Source organism: Talpa occidentalis, unplaced genomic scaffold (genome assembly GCF_014898055.3).
Source record: "Talpa occidentalis isolate TD23 unplaced genomic scaffold, MPIMG_talOcc4v2.1 talOcc4.12, whole genome shotgun sequence".
NCBI lineage: Eukaryota > Metazoa > Chordata > Mammalia > Eulipotyphla > Talpidae > Talpa > Talpa occidentalis.
Genome location: NW_023601212.1, coordinates 100,908,477 through 100,930,211, shown reverse-complemented (window position 1 = coordinate 100,930,211; position 21,735 = coordinate 100,908,477). Strand labels below are relative to the sequence as shown.

The 21,735-nt window shown below is 56.9% G+C and overlaps 2 protein-coding genes across 3 annotated transcripts; one reads left to right on the top strand and one right to left on the bottom strand.

Annotated features, from left to right (window-relative positions):
- Positions 1-3,090: 3,090 nt before the first annotated feature.
- ALG1 (ALG1 chitobiosyldiphosphodolichol beta-mannosyltransferase) lies at positions 3,091-12,953 on the top strand. The gene is made up of 13 exons (XM_037507642.2): positions 3,091-3,298; positions 4,207-4,284; positions 4,406-4,509; positions 5,794-5,942; positions 6,629-6,718; positions 6,923-7,033; positions 7,314-7,435; positions 7,599-7,637; positions 7,954-8,013; positions 8,625-8,735; positions 8,982-9,096; positions 9,833-9,908; positions 11,175-12,953. The coding sequence occupies exons 1-13, from the start codon at positions 3,091-3,093 to the stop codon at positions 11,304-11,306; spliced, it is 1,395 nt and encodes a 464-aa protein (XP_037363539.1). The 3' UTR covers positions 11,307-12,953.
- EEF2KMT (eukaryotic elongation factor 2 lysine methyltransferase) lies at positions 12,201-21,492 on the bottom strand. Of its 2 annotated transcripts, none has more exons than XM_037507641.2 (8): positions 21,397-21,492; positions 19,835-19,897; positions 17,951-18,031; positions 16,266-16,367; positions 14,564-14,697; positions 14,203-14,486; positions 13,340-13,489; positions 12,201-12,505 (listed from the first exon to the last, which is right to left on the bottom strand). In XM_037507641.2, exons 1-8 carry the CDS (start codon positions 21,490-21,492, stop codon positions 12,405-12,407), a joined length of 1,011 nt encoding a protein of 336 aa, XP_037363538.1. In that variant the 3' UTR covers positions 12,201-12,404. The 2 variants fall into 2 exon arrangements, with proteins under 2 accessions (XP_037363538.1, XP_037363537.1); XM_037507640.2 differs by lacking the exon at positions 21,397-21,492 and adding an exon at positions 20,243-20,615 and having other exon boundaries at positions 12,202-12,505.
- Positions 21,493-21,735: the final 243 nt, after the last annotated feature.

The window sequence follows — 21,735 nt, the reverse complement described above, 5'->3', positions numbered from 1 at the left end:
ACAGAGGGGCCCAGCTGATTCTGGCTGGGGAGGGGGCCCCCACCCTCTCCTGCCTCCTTAGGGACTCTCCAGGCCCTGGGGCCACATCTTTGTTGTAGCAATTGTAATTACAATCCAGGAATCCCAAAGCACTGAAAAGCAACTTTAAAAAATAAAGTTGCAGGAAACTCATTTGTGGGCACGTTGGTGGCAGAGGGACAAGGCCTGGCCTGTTCAGCAGAAGCAGAATTTGAACCTTAAAGGAGACCCACGCTGACACTTTAAAATGGCCCAGTAACCCAGAGAGGCAGGTGAAATGAATTTCAACTATCTAGTTGATTTGAATCAACAGATTCAAGATACGATTATCTCAATTTGTAATCAATATAAAATAATTCATTTCTTTTTTTAGTTTCTTTTTAGAGAGCATTTTTCTTGTACTAAGTCTTTGATATCTGGTGAGTATTTTATTGTCCTTGAGCTGGTCTCAATTCAGGCTCCATGGCCACAAATGGCTCGAGGGGGTGTAGTGTCAGGAAGGACACAGGGCAGGTTTTCTATGATCCAGCAGACCGGGTAAAGGAGGAGTCAGAGTCCTCAGTGGCTTTTTGCAGTGGCTTTTATTGGGGTTGACCAGGCATATGGCAGGCAGGGGTGCTGGGGGGGGGCCCGGGAGGCTGGCGGTCCTCCCAGCCCCCAGCAAATCCTCACTGTATCTGGGCTCGCTGGCGTTCTCTCTGCTTCTCTGTTCTTCTGTTCGTTCTGCTGCTTCTTTCTTGGCTTCTCTTTAGGCTTCTGCTGGCGTCCCTGTGACGCCGCCCTTAAAAAGCCCAGTCTCAGCCCAGGTGAATCCCATCTACCTAGGCCCACACCCTATTCCAGGTGCCCGCCCTCAGGCATGCATTCGGGACTGCAAGGATCCATCATCTATCCTGATAGCAGCAGGGCAGAAAAGCTGGACATTTTTCCTTACCCTACAGGGGGCACAGCTCACTCAGGGTGAGAGTACATGGTCTGACACAAGCCTGGCGCCTGGTCCTCTTAGATCATCAGATTGAGGGGGCTCCCTGAGATATGAAGTTCCCCCATTAACTTACAGGCCAGGAAAGCCAATAGACCTAGAGGGACTTGCTTAAGGTGAGGGAATGCATGGGGCTGAGACTCCAGATTGCAATCTGGCCCCACCACAGAGTGGGGGTGGCGTGGGCACGGGTCTCTGGCCTCCCACTTATTGGTTCATGCAACTCTAAAGGCAGGGAACTCGCTCCGAATTGGAGCAAGAACGAGGCTGCCCATGTGTACATGAGTCCTCATCCTTCTACCTATCTCAGCTGGGGCGGTGGAGAGCCCTGTCTCTGCTGCATCCTTGCTAACCATGCGAGCTGCGTGTCTGTAGAAGCGGGAGTTACAGGACCGCTGGGAGAAGCCGAGGAGAAACGTGCCCAATGCTGAGCTAGGGTCATGGGACCACATCAGCGTGACACTGCCCTGTCCGGGCTCTTACTAAGGGAGGAGGTAAGGGAGCTGGAGGATGATGGTGGCTGTGCCCGAGGGCTCCAGGGCAACTTCCAAGGGGAGGCTGGTGACGCAGTGAAACAGGACAGGTCTCGCTTCCTGCCCCATCAGAGAAGCATCCCTATCTGTAGCATGTAGCAGGTTTTTCTTCTTGCATTCGAGGAAAAGGGAGGTAAACAGCAGTTCTTAACAAAGCAAGCTGGCACCCACCGAAGTCTCAGAATCTCAGAAATCTCCCTCGCCTGCATCAAAAGGACTTGCCAAGCCTTTCCCCCTCCCCTTTGCAGACCCTTGCCCATCTCCCTCTTTTCTCCCCTTTGTATAAATATCCCTGCTCTCTGCCAAAGAGCGGGACGGGTCTTTCAGACCCCAGTCTGCTGCCTTCCTCAGTTTGTCAACAAATTAAACTACTTTCCTTCTCAAACTGTTTCCTTTTATTGGCTGAGGGATACTGAGGCCTGTGTTGGGTATCACTGGTGGGCCTGGCTGCACCAGCCTGCAACCCTGCTCCTCAGCAAGGGAGGCTTTTAAAAGTTCAAGGCTGCGGCATGGACACACACTCACTATGTTTGTGGGGCTACTTGAGAAGGTGAAAAGGGAGGGCGTGGGAAACCGCCCTGCATGCTGAATACTGAGAATCATTCTTTTTCTTTTAAATATTTTTTTTCTTTTGCTGCACAGCATGCATTCTGAGAATAAGTTTGCTGCTGGGTCAATTTTCCCCAGTGAACACACTTAGGTCATTAGACCCCAGATCAAAACCAGAGCGTGACGAGCAGCCCCTCCCAGCTCTCTAAAGGCCCCCCGACTCCCCAAGCCGCCAAGAAAGGCCACTCCCCCCGACTTCCGCCAGCAGAGATAAGTCTTAATTTCATATAAACATAAACACTACACACTGTGGCATCTAATTGCTTCTTGGCTAGATGTTTCACTGTTTTGAAATTATATCACAACTTAAAAAATAAAGGTTACGAGTTCCCCCCTCCCTCACCCCATGACAACTTTACCTAAGCTCTACCCATTTTTATTTTTTAAAGATTTATCTATTTTGCATATAAGAGCTGGGGTACAGGCCAGGGATGCGGGGGTGGGGGTGGGGGTGAGAGAATTCACCAGAGACAGAGTGGGGAGCAGAACAGGCAGACTGACTAAGTGCACTGCTGAGGGGAGCAGCGGGGGGACAGGAGAGTTCTGCTGCGCCAGGAGGGTCATGGTGCGTTGCTTGACCCCTTGCGCCACCAGGGAGGCCCCTACTCATTCTTACACCCCAGGGGCTCCTCAGGTTCTGCGGGATCTCAGTTAAGAGCAGCCCAGTCCCGCCCTGGCCCCGCCCACCGCCCCCTGCCCCCGCCCACCGCCCCCTGCCCCCGCCCACCGCCCCCTGCCCCCGCCCACCGCCCCCTGCCCCCGCCCACCGCCCCCTGCCCCCGCCCACCGCCCCCTGCCCCCGCCCACCGCCCCCTGGCCCCGCCCCATATCGTGACCACGCCCACACCCTGGCCCCCGCCCCGCCCTCCGCGGACACTCGGTCTGAGCCTGCGCACAGGGCGCCTGCCCGCGGGAGCGCCGTCACGTGACCGAGACCGGCCCGCCAAGATGGCGGCGTCCTGCGCGGCCCTGCTCGCTCTGTGTGTGTCCCTACCGCCGCTGCTGCTGGTCGTGTGGAAGCGCTGGCGGCGGGGGCGCGCAGCCCGGCACGTGCTGGTCGTGGTGCTCGGCGACGTGGGCCGCAGCCCCCGCATGCAGTATCACGCGCTGTCATTGGCCAAGCGCGGCTTCTCCGTGTCCCTACTGGGGTTCTGCAGTGAGTGCTTCGAGGGTCTGGGAGGGGGAATGGCTTGCTCAGCCATTGACCCTCGGCTTTGATCGCCCTAGAGGGGCCGGGACGGCGGCACCCCTTTCCTTAACCCCACGTCAGGCAGCTCTCCGAGGTTGGATTGGGGCAACCAGATTATGGCCTGGACAGCTGTTACCAGGTGCTGTCTGTGGGTGCTACTCTGTGGGTCTCTAAATGGCCTGCGTTGATGAAGCGCTGGCCTAATGCCGGTACTGTGCAAAGTCAAGTTGCTCTTGGCAGAGTCTCACATAATCCTCCCAGTAAGTGGAAAGACGAACTGAACTCAGGTGCCTGTGACCCCAGGGCCTGTGCTGGTAACCACATCCTCTGTTGGGGTAAACATACTGGCGACATGTGTCTCCTGTCCACTCCTCACCTGTAATGCAGAGCTCTGCAGGCTGATGTTTTATTTGCCCAGCATGTTCAACTTTCCCCTTTAGTGTGCAGGGGCAGGGTGACAGCTCCTCCCTCCACCTCCGTGTTGCCATCAACCCCCCATCAGGGTACAATGGGAGGACCACTGCTTACCTGTGGTCCCTGCTTGGAGTCTGCTATCCCAAGGTGTGGGACTTCCTGGAGTTTCCGTGTGGTGGGATAATTCTGCCTGCAGAGACTAGATAAGTTTGAGTGCCCACTGTGTGCCAGCCCTTGTGTTAAGTAATAGTGGATGGACTCAGACCCTCCCTGTGTCAACAGTCTGGTGGGATCTGGACAAAGATTGGCCTCATTCTCTGTTCTGGATGCTGAGGAACAGAGAGAGGTTTGAAAAATTCTTATTTTCCACAACACTCTCCACTATTCAACTTGAGTGGGAGGAATCATCTGACTTTAAATTTTCGCCCTGTCTGGGACATTAAAGGGGACATTATTTTCAGACTCCAAACCCCACGATGAACTCCTGCAAAATGACAGAATTCAGATCGTGAGTTTGACAGAACTTCAGAGACTTGCAGGTAGGATGAAGTCAACTTCAGATTCCTCTGAGTGTGTGTGTGTGTGTGTACGTACACGTGCGCACACATCTACAAATTGCCAGGAACTCCTTGGTGGTGACGGTTGTTTTCTGACTTGCAGTTGGACCTCAAATTTTCCAGTACGGAGTCAAAGTTGTGTTTCAGGCAGCGCACTTGCTGTGGAAGTTGATGTGGAGGGAGCCTGCAGCTTACATTTTTCTCCAGGTATATGCAACTCCCCTCCCCCCTTTAAAAATGCACAAATTGATAAGTAATTTGGGCATTACTTCATGTGTATATATAAACTTAATAGCATGAATAGGAGATTATGGGCTGTGTTCCTTCTGTTTAAGGTACACATCCATGATATTTTTTCGTGATATTTGTACCCATAGTTTTTTTTTTTTTTTTTTTTTTTTAAGATTTATTTATTTATACAAGAACAGGGGTAGAGTCAGAGGTGCGGGAGGGTGAGAGAACCCACCAGAGACAGAGCAGGGAGCAGAACAGGCAGACAGATGGAAGACACTGCTGAGGGGAGTAGTGGGCGAGGCAGGAGAGGTCTGCTGTGCCATGTGGATTTGCTCCTGGCTGGCTGGGAAATGAACCCGCACTGCAGAGGCTGTGGACAGCTTCACAGCATGGCGCGCAACCCACTGTGCCACCGAGGGGAGCGGCCCTAGAGTTTATGTTATATTTATTACCTAAATGTTTTACATGTGTTGACTCATTTAACTCTTCACAACAATCCCAAGAAGTAGCTCTTGCATTGCCAACATGGTAGAGCTGGATCTAGGCCTGGAGAGGTTCTTTCAGCAGCCCAACCTCACAGAGCTGGTGGCACTGGAATTGGGATTTGAACCAGGTGGTCAGTCTGGAGTCAGATCCTCAGCCTCTTCCTTTATCACTTTTAAATCTTATAGTGGCCCTTGACCACTTTGTCCCAATATATGATGTACCCTAATATATTTATTTAATCTCATCTTAGTGGACACTCAGATTCTTCTTGGCTTCTTTACTTTTTCAAATAGCATGGCCCAGCATGTCATTATACATCTGTCTTTTGTATGGGTCCAGTTTCTTCCTTAGGATAAATTCCTAAGAGTGGAAGTACTTGGTAATAGCTGACACACTTTCAAATGTGTGGCCAGTCCTTGAGTGAGGTTGGGTAGAATTATCTCCCACCTGATGGACATGCCTCTTACCCAAATTCTCATGACCACTAGCTGTTATCAGGGCTTTGGGAGTTTGCATTGTGATAGGTAAAACCTACACCCTTTGTTCCATTTTTCATCTTCTTAATTTTCAGTGATCCAAGACGTTCATTGACCAACTTTGTTTCTTTATGATTTTTTCCTACTTTTTCCGGTGAGGAGGAGGGTCTTCTGCTTATTGGTTACCAAGAGCTCTGTAAACATACCTACTCTTTGCATGAAATATTGCAGTTATTTTCACTCAGCTGTTGATTGCCTGGGTACCCTCCTTCTCATTCAAGCCTCTTTTTCCCAGAACCCCCCGGGCCTGCCTGCCATTGCCGTCTGCTGGTTTGTGGGCTGCCTCTGTGGGAGCAAGCTCGTCATCGACTGGCACAACTATGGCTACTCCATTATGGGGCTGGTGCACGGCCCCAGCCACCTCCTTGTTCTGCTGGCCAAGTGGTGAGGGCCTGGGAGGAGGGTGCAGGTGCTTTTCCTAAAACTGTAGTAGAAAGAAGGGCCTTGGAGTTGGTTACCTGTGGGATTAAGGGCAAGGCTGGTTACAAGTGACAGAAACAGACCTAAGCAGCAGAGGGTGCTTGTTGGTCCCTGAAGTTGCAGTTTGGATCCCCAGGGCATCACTGTAAAGAAAGATGTCCGCTCTCAGGCTTTCTCTGCATCCAGAGTGAGGGCAGACCCTGGTCCCCGGCACAGATGTGGCCTTGAGCGACTGCTTCCCTTTCCATGTTGCTTCTGTTCTGCCCTGTCCACAGGGCTAATTGCCACTAACTTGTGTCTAACCTTTGCTAAGCTCCCTTTGAACTGTGGTAAGCAGGCCTGGCCCCACGGCTTCTGCCGAGCAGCTCTGACTTCATGACTAGGCCTTTCTTGAGCTTCTTTCTATAGCGAGAGGCTGGATTTCCCCTGCAGGGATACACTGTAGTACATCAGAGTAACTGTAGTTACACTGAGAGGCCATGGGCTTTGGTGGAAGGGGCGCTTCCAGGCAGAACTCAGGTGGTGCAGGCTCTGGGAAACCCTGGCCCTGCAGCCCCTTCACATGGGCAGGGGGATCCACATAGTTGTTGGGCGGGGGGGGGTGCTCTCTCCACCCAGGCTCCAGGCTGACCAGCCACACATCTTTTCAGGTATGAGAAGCTCTGCGGGCGCCTGTCCCACCTGAACCTGTGTGTGACCAATGCCATGCGGGAGGACCTGGCAGAGAATTGGGGCATCAGGTATACATCCATGGGGCACGGGGAGGTGAAGCTGCGCGGTCCCATTGGTGAGGTGTCTGGAGGTCCCAGGGGTTCTAAAGCATTTTATTGTCTCACTCTGAGACTTGGCTCCCACAAATGCCCTTCTCTTTCTGGATGCTCCTGGGTCTCCTCCTCCTTGGCCCTCCCCTGCCCTACCCCTCCCCACCAATGATCTCATTGCAGAGCTGTGACCGTCCACGACAGGCCGGCATCTTTCTTTAAAGAGACGCCCTTGCCCCGGCAACACCAGCTCTTCATGAAGCTGGGCCACACCTACCCTGCGTTCAGGGCCCGGTAGGCCTCCTGTCTTCAGCTGCCTTTTGTGTTCTCTGCTGTTGCTGCCTCTCCCTGCCACCACCCTGCTTCCTTACTGCATCCCAGCCTCTCCTCTACCTCATCACTGTGGCCTCCACACCCAACCGAGGCTGTTAACACCAGGACCCGACTGCCGGCTTTGGGTGGTCGGGTCAGCTCCGTGGCTCTGATGTGGCTGCCCCTTGACCTCTGGGGACCTGCTACCCGGGGTCCACAGGCCTGCGTGTGGCATCTCACAGCTCTGTTTCTGCCCCTTCAGCACTGAGCCTTCGGATCCTGGTGTGGAGAGGTCGGCCTTCACGGAGCGGGCAGTGCAGAGCGGGCTGGTGACGAGATTTGGGGGGCGGCCAGCGCTGTTGGTCAGCAGCACGAGCTGGACAGGTGTCAGAACCCGCCCGGCACAGGGGCACCTAATGGCTGTGCTCTCCTCACCCCATGCCAGTTCAGGGGGAAGGGGGGGTGTGCATCCCGGGAAAGGGAAGGGCACTGGGCTGGAGGGAGGGGAGCCTGGAAATTGCCCTGACACTCCACTCTCTTCCTGTAGAGGATGAGGACTTCTCCATCCTGCTGGGAGCGTTAGAAAGTAGGTGTGTGGCTGTGATGGGAGGGCTTGTGGGGGGCACCCATTGAGCTGTGAGGTGCTGTGGGCCTTGCCTGGGTCCTCTGCAGTGTTCCTGCCCCAGGGCCACGTGGCCGGCCAGCTGGAGGACACTGGTGGTGGGGTTGATGGTTCTGAGTCCCCATTAGGGTCACCGAGTGACCAGGCCCTAGATCTGAAGAGTTGCCTGGGAGTGCGGTGGGGGTCCCTAGCTGTAGCTGGCAACAGCACCCCTCTCCCACCCATCACTCACCTGACCGGTTGCTTCTGGTTACTATTGGGTTTATTTTTGTAAATGCAGAGTTTGAGCAGCTGGTCCTGGAGGGAGCGCGCCTGCCTTCCCTGGTCTGTGTGATAACAGGTACCACCTGGCTCGTCCATGCTCCATGTTGAGTGGCTCTGTGGGCTGTGGGCCTTGCACACTCAGGTGCCATGCTCAGGTGCTCCTGACGTCGGCTTTTCTACACCCTCTTGATGGGGAACCAGGCTTAGGAGGCCTCGGCAGGGCATTGAGTCAGTAGCCCAGTCAGTGAGACTGAGCTTTCTGCCTTGGTGTTTCCAAGTGTATTTTTATCTTAAGTGGAAGAGGCCATGGTCCCCTGTGAAGTCTCTCCCACAGTGGCCCAGAGGCAGGAAGAGCTGAGGTCGGGGTGGGTCCTGGCCCTGGGTACCCCGGGGCGGCCAGGAGCCCAACCCCACGCCAGGCACCTGGGGGCCTGTCCATGTGCAGAACTGTTTGGGGTCGGCACCCTGTGTTTGCCAGAGTGTCCTGAGTGTTCCCAGCCTGAGGTCCCTACGCCAGGATTGGGGGATGTTCAGGGATCAGGGATCCTTTGTGGACGGGGCCCTGGCGGAAGCCTGATGGGAGCTGCCCGTATGCCCTGTGCTTGGGCCTTGAGGGACCTCTAGGCCTGGGGCTGTGGGGCGGGGACAGAGGTGGGCCCTTGGCGGGACTTTGAATTTCTCTGCCAGGCAAAGGGCCCCTGAAGGAATTCTATAGCCGCCTCATCAGCCAGAAGCATTTCCGGCACATCCAGGTCTGCACCCCGTGGCTGGAGGCGGAGGACTACCCCCTGCTTCTAGGTAAGGGGGTCCCCAAGAGGCTTGCAGGAAGGGGACTTAAAAGTTGATGTGGGGTGTGCCACAGTCTTTTTCTGGAAAGGTCCAGACTGTAAACATTTTACTGTGGTTAAGTTGAAAAAGTGAGTCCATTGAAATAAAAATAGGGGTGCGAGGCCAGCCCATGGTAGGTGGCGTTGGGCACGTTTCCACTTCCCACGCCCTCCCAGACCTGCAGGGTTTGTGGTCACAGCGCCCCCTGCCTTGCAGGCTCGGCGGACCTGGGCGTGTGTCTGCACAAGTCCTCCAGCGGCCTGGACCTGCCCATGAAGGTGGTGGACATGTTTGGCTGCTGCCTGCCCGTGTGCGCCGTCCGCTTCCGCTGGTAGGAGCGTAGCCGGGTCTTCCTGTCAGGGCTCCCCAAAAAGCGCCCCGCTGACGCAGGTGTCCGGGCCGGGCCAGGGTGGAGAGCAGGCTGGGTGGGCGAGGCTGCCTTCTGTGTAGATTCTCATGCAGTCAGGAAGCTCCTCTTGGGGCCGTGTTCCGGGATCGAAGGGCGGCTGGGATTGCCCATACTTTACACAGTTTTATTTCTCCCCATCTGAGTTTGCTCACTTGTGTTTGAAGCAGCTAAATGAGCATAACTCTTTCTCCACGTATGCGCCGTGGGCCCGTGTGGAGAGGGCCGTGTTAGGAGAAGCTCGAGAAGCAGGTGTCTTGCCCCTGGCTGAGCTGGCTGAGTGGGAATGGGGGGCGCCTGGCCCATGGGACAGCCAGGCTCTGCCCCTGGCCCTTCAGTGTGCAGAGCCGCCCGCAGTGGGTGACCTTTCACCTTGTTCTTCGCTGGGCAAATAAAAACACCTCGCTGAGCATGTTCTCACAGAAAGGAGCAGATGGCACTAAAGGTCCAAATTCTTTTACTGCCCTTCCGTCCTGGAATTGGCCTGATTTCCCACAAGTGTCCTTCCGGGTCTTTCTCTGTTCAGATGCCAAATCTCCCAGACTCGCTGATATTAGACTTGACTGTTCCTGACCCCAGGGTGGCCTGTGGGTGGGGTGGAGGTAGGGGGGCTTCTGGTTCCTTCCCTAGACAACTCTCAGCCTCCCTGGATTCTCTGCAGCTTGCACGAGCTGGTGAAACACGAGGAGAATGGCCTAGTCTTCACAGACATGGAGGAGCTGGCAGCTCAGCTGCAGGTAGTGCATCTGCCCGTCGCTGGTCACTGAGCCACGACTCCCAGTGCCTTGTTCCTGCAGCCAGTGGGACTTGGTGGGTCTGGAGGGAAAACTTTGGCCTCTGAGGATGGGCCTCGGGCTGGGGGCCTTGGGCCTCATTTACCTTTGGGTTTATGGCGCTGACACCACACAGGAGGCTGGGGCCAGGCAGCCATGGGCACCATTTAGGGAGCGATTGGACCCAAGACGTGAGGTGGGGTGGGAGTCTTCAGAGGGTGCTGATTTCTTACTACAATGAGGAATGTGTTGTCATTCTCTATATTGATACCGAGGGTCGGCAAACCTTCTGGAAAAGCCCAGATAGAAAATATTTCTGGCTTTTTTTTTTTTTTTAAAGATTTATTTATTTATGTATACAAGAACTGGGGTACAGGCCAGAGATACAGGGGGTGAGAGGATTCACCAGAGACAGAGTGGGGAACAGAACAGGCAGATTGCCTGAAATACACTGCTGAGGGGAGCAGTGGGCGAGTCAGGAGAGGTCTGCTGCGCCATGTGGGTTGCTCCCTGGCAGGCAGGGGATTGAACTCATGCAGCAGAGGCTGCGGATTGCTTCATAGTGCGGTGCTTAACCCCTTGTGCCACCAGGTAGGCCCAATATTTCTGGCTTTGCCACACTGTCTTTGTTGGAACTTCTCAGTCCTGTGGTGAAGCATCCACGTTGTGTGGCTGTGTTCCAATAAAACTTTATTTACAAAGCCTGGTGGAAGGCTGGGGTTGGCCACAGACCATAGCTTGCACCTGAGTTCAGCAAAGAGGCGAGCACCCAGGTGTGCCTGGTTCCCAGCCTGTGGGCTGGGCGGAGGCTATGGGTGGGGGTGGGCTATGGGTGGGTGTCAAGGTGGCAGCTGCAGGCACAGAGTATGGCTAGTGGGGTGTGGCTGGTGAGTACTGTCAGGTAACAGAGCAGGAGTGGGGGTGTGTGGCTCATGCCCAGGAGGGATGGAGTGGCTTGTGGGGCAGGGCTTGGGACTCAGAGCTGTGTTTGAGCAGTTCACCAGGCTGAGTGGCAGCTGGGCTAGCCAGGGGGAAGCCCCGCAGAAAGACACAGTGGTGGCCCCTAAAATGCTGTCATGTGTGGGCGTTTCTGAAGCGTCCCTGGCCTGGCTGGGGTGTTTGGGGCGGGCAGGCCAGGACCCTGGGAAGGAGGGATGGCTCCCAGGTGGGACCTGGGTTGGATGGGAAGTGTTGGTGAGAGGACGTCAGTTCCGCTTATTTTTCTTCTAGATGCTTTTCACAAATTTTCCCGATCCTTCTGGCAAACTAAACCAGTTCCGGAGGAACCTGCATGAGTCAGAGCAGCTCGGTTGGGACGAGAGCTGGAAGCGCACAGTGCTCCCCCTGATTGTGGACACGTGACCCCAGACCAATGCCTGAAAGCGCTGACCTTCCTGCTGGACAGTGGTGGAGGCCCCCACGCCCTTCCTGCCTCCTCCCGCTTCTCCCAGCAGCAGCCCAGTCCCTGGCCAAACACGGGGGAGCAGCGCCACCCAGTGGCCGCAGCTGGAAGGACGCAGGCCCGCGTTGGGAGGCAGCTGTGGAAGGGTGGGCCTGGGGGTGGCTCCGTGGCCGGAAGCTGGGTCAGCCTAGTTCCCTCTTAGGAGCCTCTGAATCACTCCTCTCTTTTCTTCTGTTCTCAGAGCCTCTTCGTTCCCCCAGTTCATTCCTTCTCTTTTCTTTGCTCGTGGTGTCTTCACACAGCTCTGTCTCCAGGTGTCCCCTTTGCAGGCATCTGCCCTGCGGTGCCCCAAAACTCGATTCTCCTCGAACACTGCCCCACAGCTGGCGCCGTGAGGGGGGCCGCCTGTATCCAGGAGGGAATGCACTTGAGATGCGCACACACATACATAGTTTGTTTTTGTTTATTTGCCCAAGTAAGATGCTTACCTCTGAGCCAAAATTTCCATTTCTGATAGATGGTCGTTTGCTTAAGAAACAAAATTAGGGCCTCCCCGGTGGCCTAGGGGTTAAGTCTCAGCGCTGTCACTGCTGTGGCCTGAGTTTAATCCCTGGCCAGGGAGCTACCCACATGGCGCAGCAGACCTCTCCTGTCTCCCGGCTGCTCCCCTCAGCAGTGTAGAAGAGCAAAGGAAAGAGAAAGGAATGAACTGGGGGAACGAAGAGGCTCTGAGAACAGAAGAAAAGAGAGGAGGCCCTAATTTCAGTGGATCCGTCTGTTCTGCTCCCCACTGTCTCTGGTGAATCCTCTCAACCCCCCACACCTCTGGCCTGTACCCCAGTTCTACGCAAAAACAAAAAACCCAAAATTGCTGGCAAAAAGAGGCACTCACAGACTCGAACCGGTGGTTTTATTAGAGTAGTTTGTGGCTCCTGATTCGGAACTTAACATTCCTCATGCATTTGAGTCCAGTGAAAGTCCCATCACCTTTCCCCTATAAAAATCCTTTCTAGGATAGTGAGTTAATTTCACACACGTCTTCCAGAATGCTGGTTTGCCTAGAGCATGAGCCTCAGAATCCCCATCTCGGAATGCTCTTCGTAGGGAAACAGTTTCTGGTCATGAGGAGGCACTGCTTCCCATGGGATCCCAGCTTGGCCTGAAACGGAGCAAACACTGAGGACACCACCCTGCTGCGGCCTGGGCAAGCTGGTTTGCTGTGTCACTGACTCCAGGCCCCGTCTAGCATTGGCCCCCAGGGGCAGACCAGGAGCAGCGGTTCAAAACAGTCATGGCAGCCAGGTTTGCTGCCTCTACCCCGGGGCCTGTGCTTAAGAGGGTCATGGCCCTTGTTCCCGCTCTGCTGCCGCCTCCACCCCATCACCAGCCTAAGCCTGAGTCTGCTCAAGCACTCACGGTTGCACTCGTGAGCACAGGACTTTGTCCCAGGTTTTTACTAATGGAAAGTGTATAAGAATCATGATGTGAAGGTGTGGGGTGTCTAAGATCCTGTCACCCATGTGTAACACTGTTAATGGGTGTATACTCCAGTTTCCTCATATGGAGAGTAATGTGAAGATGTTTTTTAAAAATAAAAATGGACTTAAAGCATCTATAGTGTTTGACAGTTTGCTATTTTCACTCAAAATATACTGTAGATGTTTTTCACCCCAGCACCCGAAAGCCTGCCTTCTCCCGAGCCACACAGCACAGCTGGCCCGGCTCTCTGAAAAGGCGGTGGGAGCACAGGTCTGTCCTGACCCTGCTGGCATTGGCCCCTCAGTGTCAAGACAAGGACAATGAGGCCCAAAGGCACTCACAACCTACTATAAACACAGTAGGGCAGCAGCCTTGGCCCCCAGGTATCACAGTAGGATTCCCCCGCCAGCACCTGTTGCTTGGCTCTCTCCACCTGAAATGCCTACTCCCAGGTCCTTCTCTGCCCCCCCCGCGGGGCAGCATGTGGGCCTGCCGCCTGGGCAGCCCGGCTCACCTAGCTGGGTGGTAAACAGCTGGCATGTCTCTGGGTTGCGGACAGTAAAGGCGATGTAGGCATCAAGTACCTCCAGGCCCGCCCGGCACACGGAGAGTCTCTGCAGGGCAGTGACCAGGGAGAGGACAGTTTCCGGGCAATACAGCACATCTGTGACAGAAACGCCAGGTCACCGGAGAGGACTCCCTCTGGGATCCAGAACCCCAGGCAGGGCTCAGGGCTGTGGGTGCTAGGGCCAGAGGCTGTGCCTGCAGAGGAGACTAGCGAGCTTGGAGGAGGATGAGAGGCCTGTTTGCCAAATGACCCTTCTCTCAAGGACAGCAGGGTGTGGTCTTAGGACACAGATGTGCAAGGGGACCCTATGGCCACAGGGCCATGTAGACAGGAGAGACATGACAATACAGACATGTAGAGTGGACAGGAGTACAGACGGGCAGAGGTGGGGCTCTGGGCTCCTCCCCCTACTCCATCCAAGCTTGGCCTGACCCTCAGCCTGGCCTGGGTGGGCCCCCCTGACATACATGGGAAAGGGGAGTGAGCCATGGCCTGTGGCCCTGGAAACGCCAGGTTGCACGGCTGTCTCTGCCCCACGTCTGAGACTGAGGGGCGGCCTTATTGGACACCTGGGGGTGAAAGGGCAGGTGTGGCGGGGGTGGGGCAGGTGCCAGATCTTGGGGTTGATCTGGCCACTTCCTTTAGGTTCTGGGTGGCAACCTCAACGTGTCCCTCAGGCTGCCGGAGAGGGACATGAAGTCCTTCCGCTAGCTGTGGCCTGGCTACCAGGGGCAGGCCCAGCTGTCCCATGACGCCTTTGTAACAGGAGCCTTTCCAGAAGCCCACACTCCCGTCTCTGCCCGCAGCACCTGCCGCGATGACGACATCTGGTTGGAAGGCAGCGAGCTCAGGGCCGGTCACAACGTCCCAGTCCAGCTGGGCAACTGTCACCCGGGGGCTCTCTGGGTGTCCTGCGTGCTGCTCAGGGATGGTGACCTCTGGTTCCAACGAGAGGCCATTGAGAAGGACATTCCCTTGGAGCTGCTCGAGGACACGGCTGTGACAGTCGCTGAAGATGTAGGCGCTGGGATGGCACGTCTTGCAAATGGCCAGGCCTGTGAGGCCTGCCCCACTGCCCAGCTCTAAGACAGTCCTGGGTGCGAGAAGGGGACCAGTGACCCTAACTGAGGGGCACGTCCCACCCCCTGTGGTGCCCTGCCCTGAGGTCACCTGTGAGCAAAGGCTGCCGGGTTCTCTATGGCCCATTCCGCGAGGTAGAGGGCAGCATTCCACGTGACCAGACCTGTCGTGCCGTGGGACACAATGGCGGTGCTTTCCGAGAGGGTGACCGAGTCCCCAGAGGGCTGGACAGAGACAGGGAGAATTAATTCAATTAAAAAAATCACAGCCAGAGGCTGGCCAAACACGACCCATGCCAGGGAATACTACGCAGCAACAAAAAGGAACGAACCAACGATCACACCCAATCTGGATGGACCCAAGGGTGTTATGTTGAGCCAAAAAGTCAATCTCAGAGGGGCATCTGCCCAACATTCTCACAACAATGGCATGAGAAACAGCAGGTCGGGGGGGCCAGGATGTTGGGGGCGGGGTGGAGTGACCACAGAGCAGTGGCCTGGGGGAGCACTTTGCGATGACAGATAGTTCCGTGTCTTGATTGGGGAGCTGCCTGCGCAGATGCATGTGTGTGATAAATGACGTGGGACCTCATGCCCTGGCCACCACAAGTCTGGCTGTCACCTCGGCTGTTTCCTTCAGGGGATCTGGGGGAAGGCACCGGGGACCTCTGGGTTCTGCTTCTGCAGCTTCCTGTGACTCTGTCATTGTCAACCACCACCAAAAGTCACAGCTTTTGGGGATCCTAGCTCAGTGTGCAATATCTCCCTGGGGGCCCTTCCTGAGTTCAGCCTGATGTCTGGGGCTGGAAATTTCCTGCCTGGCAGCGCTGGGACAGCAGCCCTGAAACGCGTTCTTGGACCCGGGGCTGCTGAGAACGGCACGTCCAACAGGCAATCCCTGGGGGTGGGGCTCCGGGATCCCTGGGATGTGTTCCTCCACACACTTCCCTGAGCATCCAGGGGGTCTGGAGTCCGGCTGCCACTAGGTGACCTCAGTCTCAGCCCTAGGACAGGCCGGTAGGGGAGGCAGACCAGAATGAACACACAAGGTGACTAGTGGCCCACACCCATGAACCTCGAGATGCCGTCTAATAAAATACTGGACCTCACAGAACCCCTCTGACCATCTAAGAGAAAATGCCACATGACACAGAGGGACAGAGTCGAGATGCCCAGCAGGCATTTCCACAGCAGTGCTTTATGCTAAAGAGGACGGCGCGCGTATCGAGGGACTTGAGGTGGGATGTGAGGTCGGGTTCCAGCACAGGCGGCTCTGCCAGAACTCAGGGACGGTCTTATTAAAGGACCTTCCAGAGAATGAACAGCAGACAACCACGCTGGCTGGAGAGATGTCTCACACCCTGGGGATGGCCAATGGGGGCCTGGTGGGGGCTGCTGAGGGCCCGCCCTTCGCCGCCCTGTACTGTTTCTTTTGCATGGCCGCCTGGCTCGAAGTTCTATCTCGTCAGAAGAGGTTAAAAACAAACAAAAGACCCAGGACCCGCTGGCTGTGGTGAGCAGACTGGATCTGTGGGGCATGGAGAGGGAAGGGCAGACGGGCCACGAGACCTGTCCAGGTGGGTGGGATGGCGGCTCAGGCCCCCGAGAGGCATCTCTGGGGGATGGAAGGCCAGGTCCCTGTTGCGCAGCTAGCGTGCACCCCTACTCTCACCCCAGCCCAGGACAGGCGCTTCCGCCTGATGTGCAGGTGAGGACACCAGAGTTGCTGAGACAGCACTGGGCTGTGTGAGGCCGAGGGGCCCAGTAAACTGTGGGGTGTGGGCATGTCTTACCAGCAGGTAGCTGCGGTGGCACTGGGTGGTCTCCTTGGCCCTCAGGACCTCCGCCAATGCCTCGTACAGCTCATCCAAAGGCTCTGTGGGAACAGCCTCATGCTGCGGGGCAGGCAGAGGCGAGAACTTCAGCGAGATGTTTGAGCCTCAGGCATCAAACAAAGGCTCCACCTGTTTGCTCTCTGTCTTGTAAAAATGGATGAGGGTCTTCACTCAACGTGGATGGGAGGAGGGGTGGCTGGCTCAGAAGGGCCCCCTGTCTTCTGAACAGTTCACTCACTGGGGCCCGGGGGAGGGCAGTGGAAAGGTGTGTGATGGGTTCAGAGCTTGTCAGGATGCCGGAGACGGACAGAACACGCGGGGTTTTGAGGTGGCCCAGGCACAGGGCCAGGATGGGCACCCACATGGAGGGTGTGGCTCACCAGAGTAGCACCCTCTCGGAGGTGTGGGGGGTGCTGCTGCACATGCCATGCTGGGGAGAACTGGGGGCTGTGGGGAAGCAGGGATCGTTCAGTGCGTTAGGGGCCTGTCCAGGAAGATGTGCGACTGTCCACTGAGGAATGGCCTCTGTGATGCCCCCTCTGATGTGGAAGCAGCAAATCTGGGCTCATCCTTAAAACAGTGTGTACAACAGGAAAAGAGGCCAGACCAGGGGATTCACTGGGTGAGACAAGAAGGGGAACTAGTTTCAAAAGTACTGCAAGGGGGGGGCCTCTCTGTTGGCGCAAGGGATTAAGTCTCAGCACTATGAAGCTATCTGTAGCCACTGCAGCAGTTCAATTCCCAGCCAGAGAGCTACCCACAAGGTGCAGCAGACCCCTCCTTCTCCCCGCTGCTCCCCTCAGCAGTGGATTTCAGTCGATCTGCCTGTTCTGCACCCTACTCTGTCTCTGGTGAATCCTCTCACCTCCTGCTCTTGTATGCACGGATAAATAAATCTTAAAAAAAAAAAAAAAAGACCTGCTACCCCTGAAGGGGACTGTGTGGCCAGTGGGAGATGGGCAGCAGCAGGAACCTGTCACCCACTGGCTGGCAGGACAGGAGGAGGTGGGGTTTTTAGCACCAGGGGCTGCCTGGTGACTGGGAGCTTCCCGGGAAGCTGTGACCACAGAGGAGGTGCAGCACTGCTAGGGAGCCCTGGAGGCGGAGGGAGAAAGAAGGCCCTGACCTCTGCACTCTCACTGGAGAGGCCCCGGCCACTGGGGATTTGTAGAGGGGTAGCGCGCCCAGGATGGACCTGGGTCCCACCAAAACAGCGGGTGGTTGAGCTGCCTCTGCACAGCCCCCCATGTTCCGGAGGTGTTTGGCTACCAGATGGACAGGGCTCTTCACTGACCTTTCTTTTTTTTTTTTTTTTTTTAAATTTATTTTATTTTATTTTTTATAGAGGCATGTTTTATTTATTTATTTGTTTGTTTGTTTTGTTTATACAAGCACTGGGTACAGTCAGAAGCGCGGGAGGGTGAGAGAATTCACCAGAGCCAGAGCGGGGAGCAGAGCAGGCAGAAGGACCGAAGGACACTGCTGAGGGGAGCAGCGGGCGGCAGGAGAGGTCTGCGCGCCATGTGGGACCCTCCTCCGGTGGCCGGGGAGCAGCTGGGGATCGAACCGGCGCCGCAGAGGCTGCGGGCAGCTTCGCAACCCAGCGCTCAACCGCTGCGCCACCGGGGAGGCCCTTCACTGACCTTTCTGATGAGCTCCGAGAGAAAGGCCCGGGCATATCTCACGGACGGTGGATGTTTCACGCACAGAGGATGTTTCACTGTCTGCGACAGAGGACACAGAGTTTAGCTGGAGAGATGGCCGAGGTATCCTAAGAGCAAATCTGTCACTGACCCCTTAGCAAAGGCAGCCAGCCCACTAGGTCTGGCCAGGTGACCTCATGCACCAGCGAAAGTAAGTCTTAATCTGGTTTGTTTCCTAAAGACACGTTTCCACTGCAGCGGCACCGGCAGGCAGGAGCTCGCACATGGGGTTATGCTGACACCCTGCTATAGACTGGATGTTTGTGACCTCCCCCCCAAGTCCAGTGCTGAAGCTTAGCCCTGAAGGTGACGACGGCAGGAGGTGGGGAGTGGGACCTGGAGAGAGGGGAGGGGCTGGGCCACTGGAGCCTGTTGTTTGGGGGGACATGGTTTTACTCCAGGGCAACAAAATCTCCTGCAGCCCCTGGAGCTTCCTTGTGGGGAGCGAGGTCTGAACATGATCCCCAGTGAATGCTCTACCATCTCTGGGGGAAGGTCGGGGTGAGAATCAGAATCAGCTGCTTTCAGGAGCTCCATATCTCTGGGTCGGGTCGGGGCCACGTGGCAGTGCTGGAAGCCATTCCCGCTGCGGCTGCCGCTGGGGGCCAGACAGAAGCTCCTGCCACACTCCCTCCCCCTGGGAATTCTGACACCCCGGATGGTCTTGCTGGCTGGGGGTCTATCACCTTCCTGGATTTGTATACAAAATGTATCCTAGGCAGGGCCTCCTGGTGGCACAGGGGGTTGGGATGCAGCCTATGGGGCTGTCCGCAGCCACTGAAGCACGAGTTTGATCCCTGGCCGGGAAGCTGCCTACATGGCACAGCAGATCTCTCCTGGCTCACCCGCTGCTCCCCTCAGCAGTGTATTTCAGTCAATCCTCCTGTTCTGTTCCTGCTCTGTCTCTGTGGATCCTCTTACCTCCTGTGCCCTGGTTCTTGTATCCATGAATGGATAAATCTTAAAAAAAAAAATGTATCCTAGGCATTTTTTCCCGGCAGAGGGTCCACAGTTTTGGACCCAGAAGGTTCATGGCCCTTAAAAGGGTTAAGAGCCAGGATGCCATGTGATTGGAATGAGAGCCACATGGCCAGGGTGGGGTGGGTGGAGGCAGGCCGGGCACTGGAGGGTCCAGCTTCTACTTGCACCCAGATAGGCCCTGGAATCCCACCTCTGCAAAGAAAGAATTTGCTCCACCTAATCCAGAACTAAAGAGACAGGACTGGGCAAGACTCACCTCTATATTTTTTTTCCCCTAAAAATATGAAGGACATCTCTGCACAGCTCTTAAATTTGAGATGGTCTCCCACAGCTGCCACCTCACTGAGGATGATTTAAACCACACCCCTCTTGTGCCTGTTCCGCATTCCTCTCAGAAAGCTCATGGGCCAGAGCTGGGAGGTGCTCACACCAAATGCAGGGTTGACCCAATGGTTTCTTTCTTTTTTTTTTAAACATTTATTTATTTGTTATTCATACAAGTACTGGGTACAGTCAGAAGCGCAGGAGGGTGAGAGAATTCACCAGAGCCAGAGCGGGGAGCAGAGCAGGCAGAAGGACCGAAGTACACTGCTGAGGGGAGCAGCGGGCGGCAGGAGAGGTCTGCGCGCCATGCGGGACCCTCCTCCGGTGGTCGGGGAGTAGCCAGGATCGAACCTGCGCTGCAGAGGCTGCGGGCAGCTTTGCAACCCAGCGCTCAACCGCTGCGCCACCGGGGAGGCCCCCCAATGGTTTCTGTCTACGGGACACTAGTTACTGACATCTGCTGTGCCTTCCTGGTGAGTCAGGAGGGGTGATGTGGCCCAGTGAGTCTGGGGTCCTTACCTTCTGCAAAATATCCAGCAGCAGCTCAGAACCTGAGGAGCCCCTTAATTTTGCTTCCAGGCTCTGTTCAGAGAGAGAGGAGAGGAGAGAGAAGAATGTCAAGGGCATTTTCACAGGAACATTAAACATGCAACAGGACATGTTGGCAAAGTGCTCAGTGATGTCTCCCCGCGACCCGGGTCTAACTGTTAGTGGCAGACACAGGCGGCAGGACCCCTGTCCTTCAGAAGTGCCAGGTGACACCCGGAGGAGTCCCAGAAAGAATGTCAAGACAAGCTCTGGGTTCGTGTGAGCTCTGGCTACGCAGCCCCCGTCGGCCACAGACAAGCCATGTGGCTGAAGTGGTCATCAGGAATTACAGGGGCGCCAGCACGTGGTGTCTTAGCTATAACGACACACAGGACGTGCCTTGTCTGCAGCTGTTTTTTGTTGTGTCTGTTCTGCCTTTACAGCCATGGCCTCTCCTGTGCTGTCCCGTGTGTGCATTGTCCTGTCTAGTCTCTGGCGCGCCCATGTGGACAGGGCCTCCTCGGGACATGAGCTGTGGCCCTCTGGTCCTGCCTCATGGAGGCCGTCAGCAAACATTCGGGGTGAGGCTATAAGGACTAGTAACGCTCGCTGTCTCACTAAGAGCCTCAGCTGCCGCGAGCTCCCTCATCCTGGCAACAGCCCAAAGCTTTAGGACTCAGAAAACTAAGGCTCAGGGAGGTACAGTGGCTGCCTGCAGGTGCCACAGCCTTGGGCCCGCGGCTGCCCGGCCTTCCTGCAGACGGCACCTCTCTTCTGGTTACCCCTTTGTGGTGAAGCCCAGATGACCGCGGCCGCGCCCCTCTCTGGGTGCTGGTCCCGCCTAAGTGCGCCCGGGCCTGAGCGCTACGCGGCTGCTCATTCCTTGTGAACAGTGCGGTGGACACTGGGACCTGCGGAGGCTGTTAGAAAGGTTCCCATTTTGGGTTAAAAAATGTAAAGTTCCGTTGCGAGCAGAGAGGAGAGCTCGAAACGCCGAGTGTGCTTTGGGGAGGAAAGAGCGGGAGCGAGGAAGCAGCACCCGGGAGGCGGCAGCGGCCCGGGGAGCTCGGGCGCCTGACCCGCACGGAGCAGGGGGACCCCGGCCTCCCTCTCTCGGGCTGCCGTGCCCACCCACCGCGCGGTCCCGGGCCCCTGAGGCTCCGTCCTGAGCGACGCTGGCCCGGCGCGGGCGGCCCCCGCGCGCTCCCCGAGGGTCTCCGCGGCCCGGGCGGGGCTTTCCGTGCGGGCAGCGCGGCCCCTCGGTGGCCGGAGAAGCGGCTTGTAAAGAGCCACGAAAACGCGCGGGGGCCGCCCGGGCCCCGACCCCGCGTGGAGAGCGAGCGGCTGGACACCCCGGTCCCCGCAGGCCCGGCCCGGAGGGCGGCGGGGGGAGGCGGTCGGCGCGCGCGGGGCCCGGACCCGCGCAGGAGCCGCGGCCGGAGGAGGGAGGGGCGGCCCCGCCCGCGCCCACCGGCCCGCCCACCGGTCCCCACCCGCCTGCCCGCCCGCGCCCGCCTGCCCACCTGCCCGCCCACCTGCCCGCCCGCGCCCACCTGCCAGGGGAAGGAGCTCAGCGCGCGCGCGGCCAGGAAGCGGCGCTCGAAACTCTGCAGCAGGCGCGCGGCCTCCACGCGCTCCTCCGGCGCCATGGCGGGGGCGGGCGCGGCGTTGCCCGGGAGACGGGAGGCGTTGGCGCTCCAGAGGGGCGGCCCGGGGCGGGCGCATCCCGGGACTGCGGCTTGGGGGGGCAGGAGGACGCGGGCCTGGGGCGGAAAGGCGGTGTGAGGGGCGGGGCTCCGCGCATGGGGCGGGGCTTAGGCTGGGCAGGCGGGGCTCTGAGCAAGGGGAGGGGCGGGGCTTGAGCTGGGTAGGCGGGGCTCCGCACATGGGCG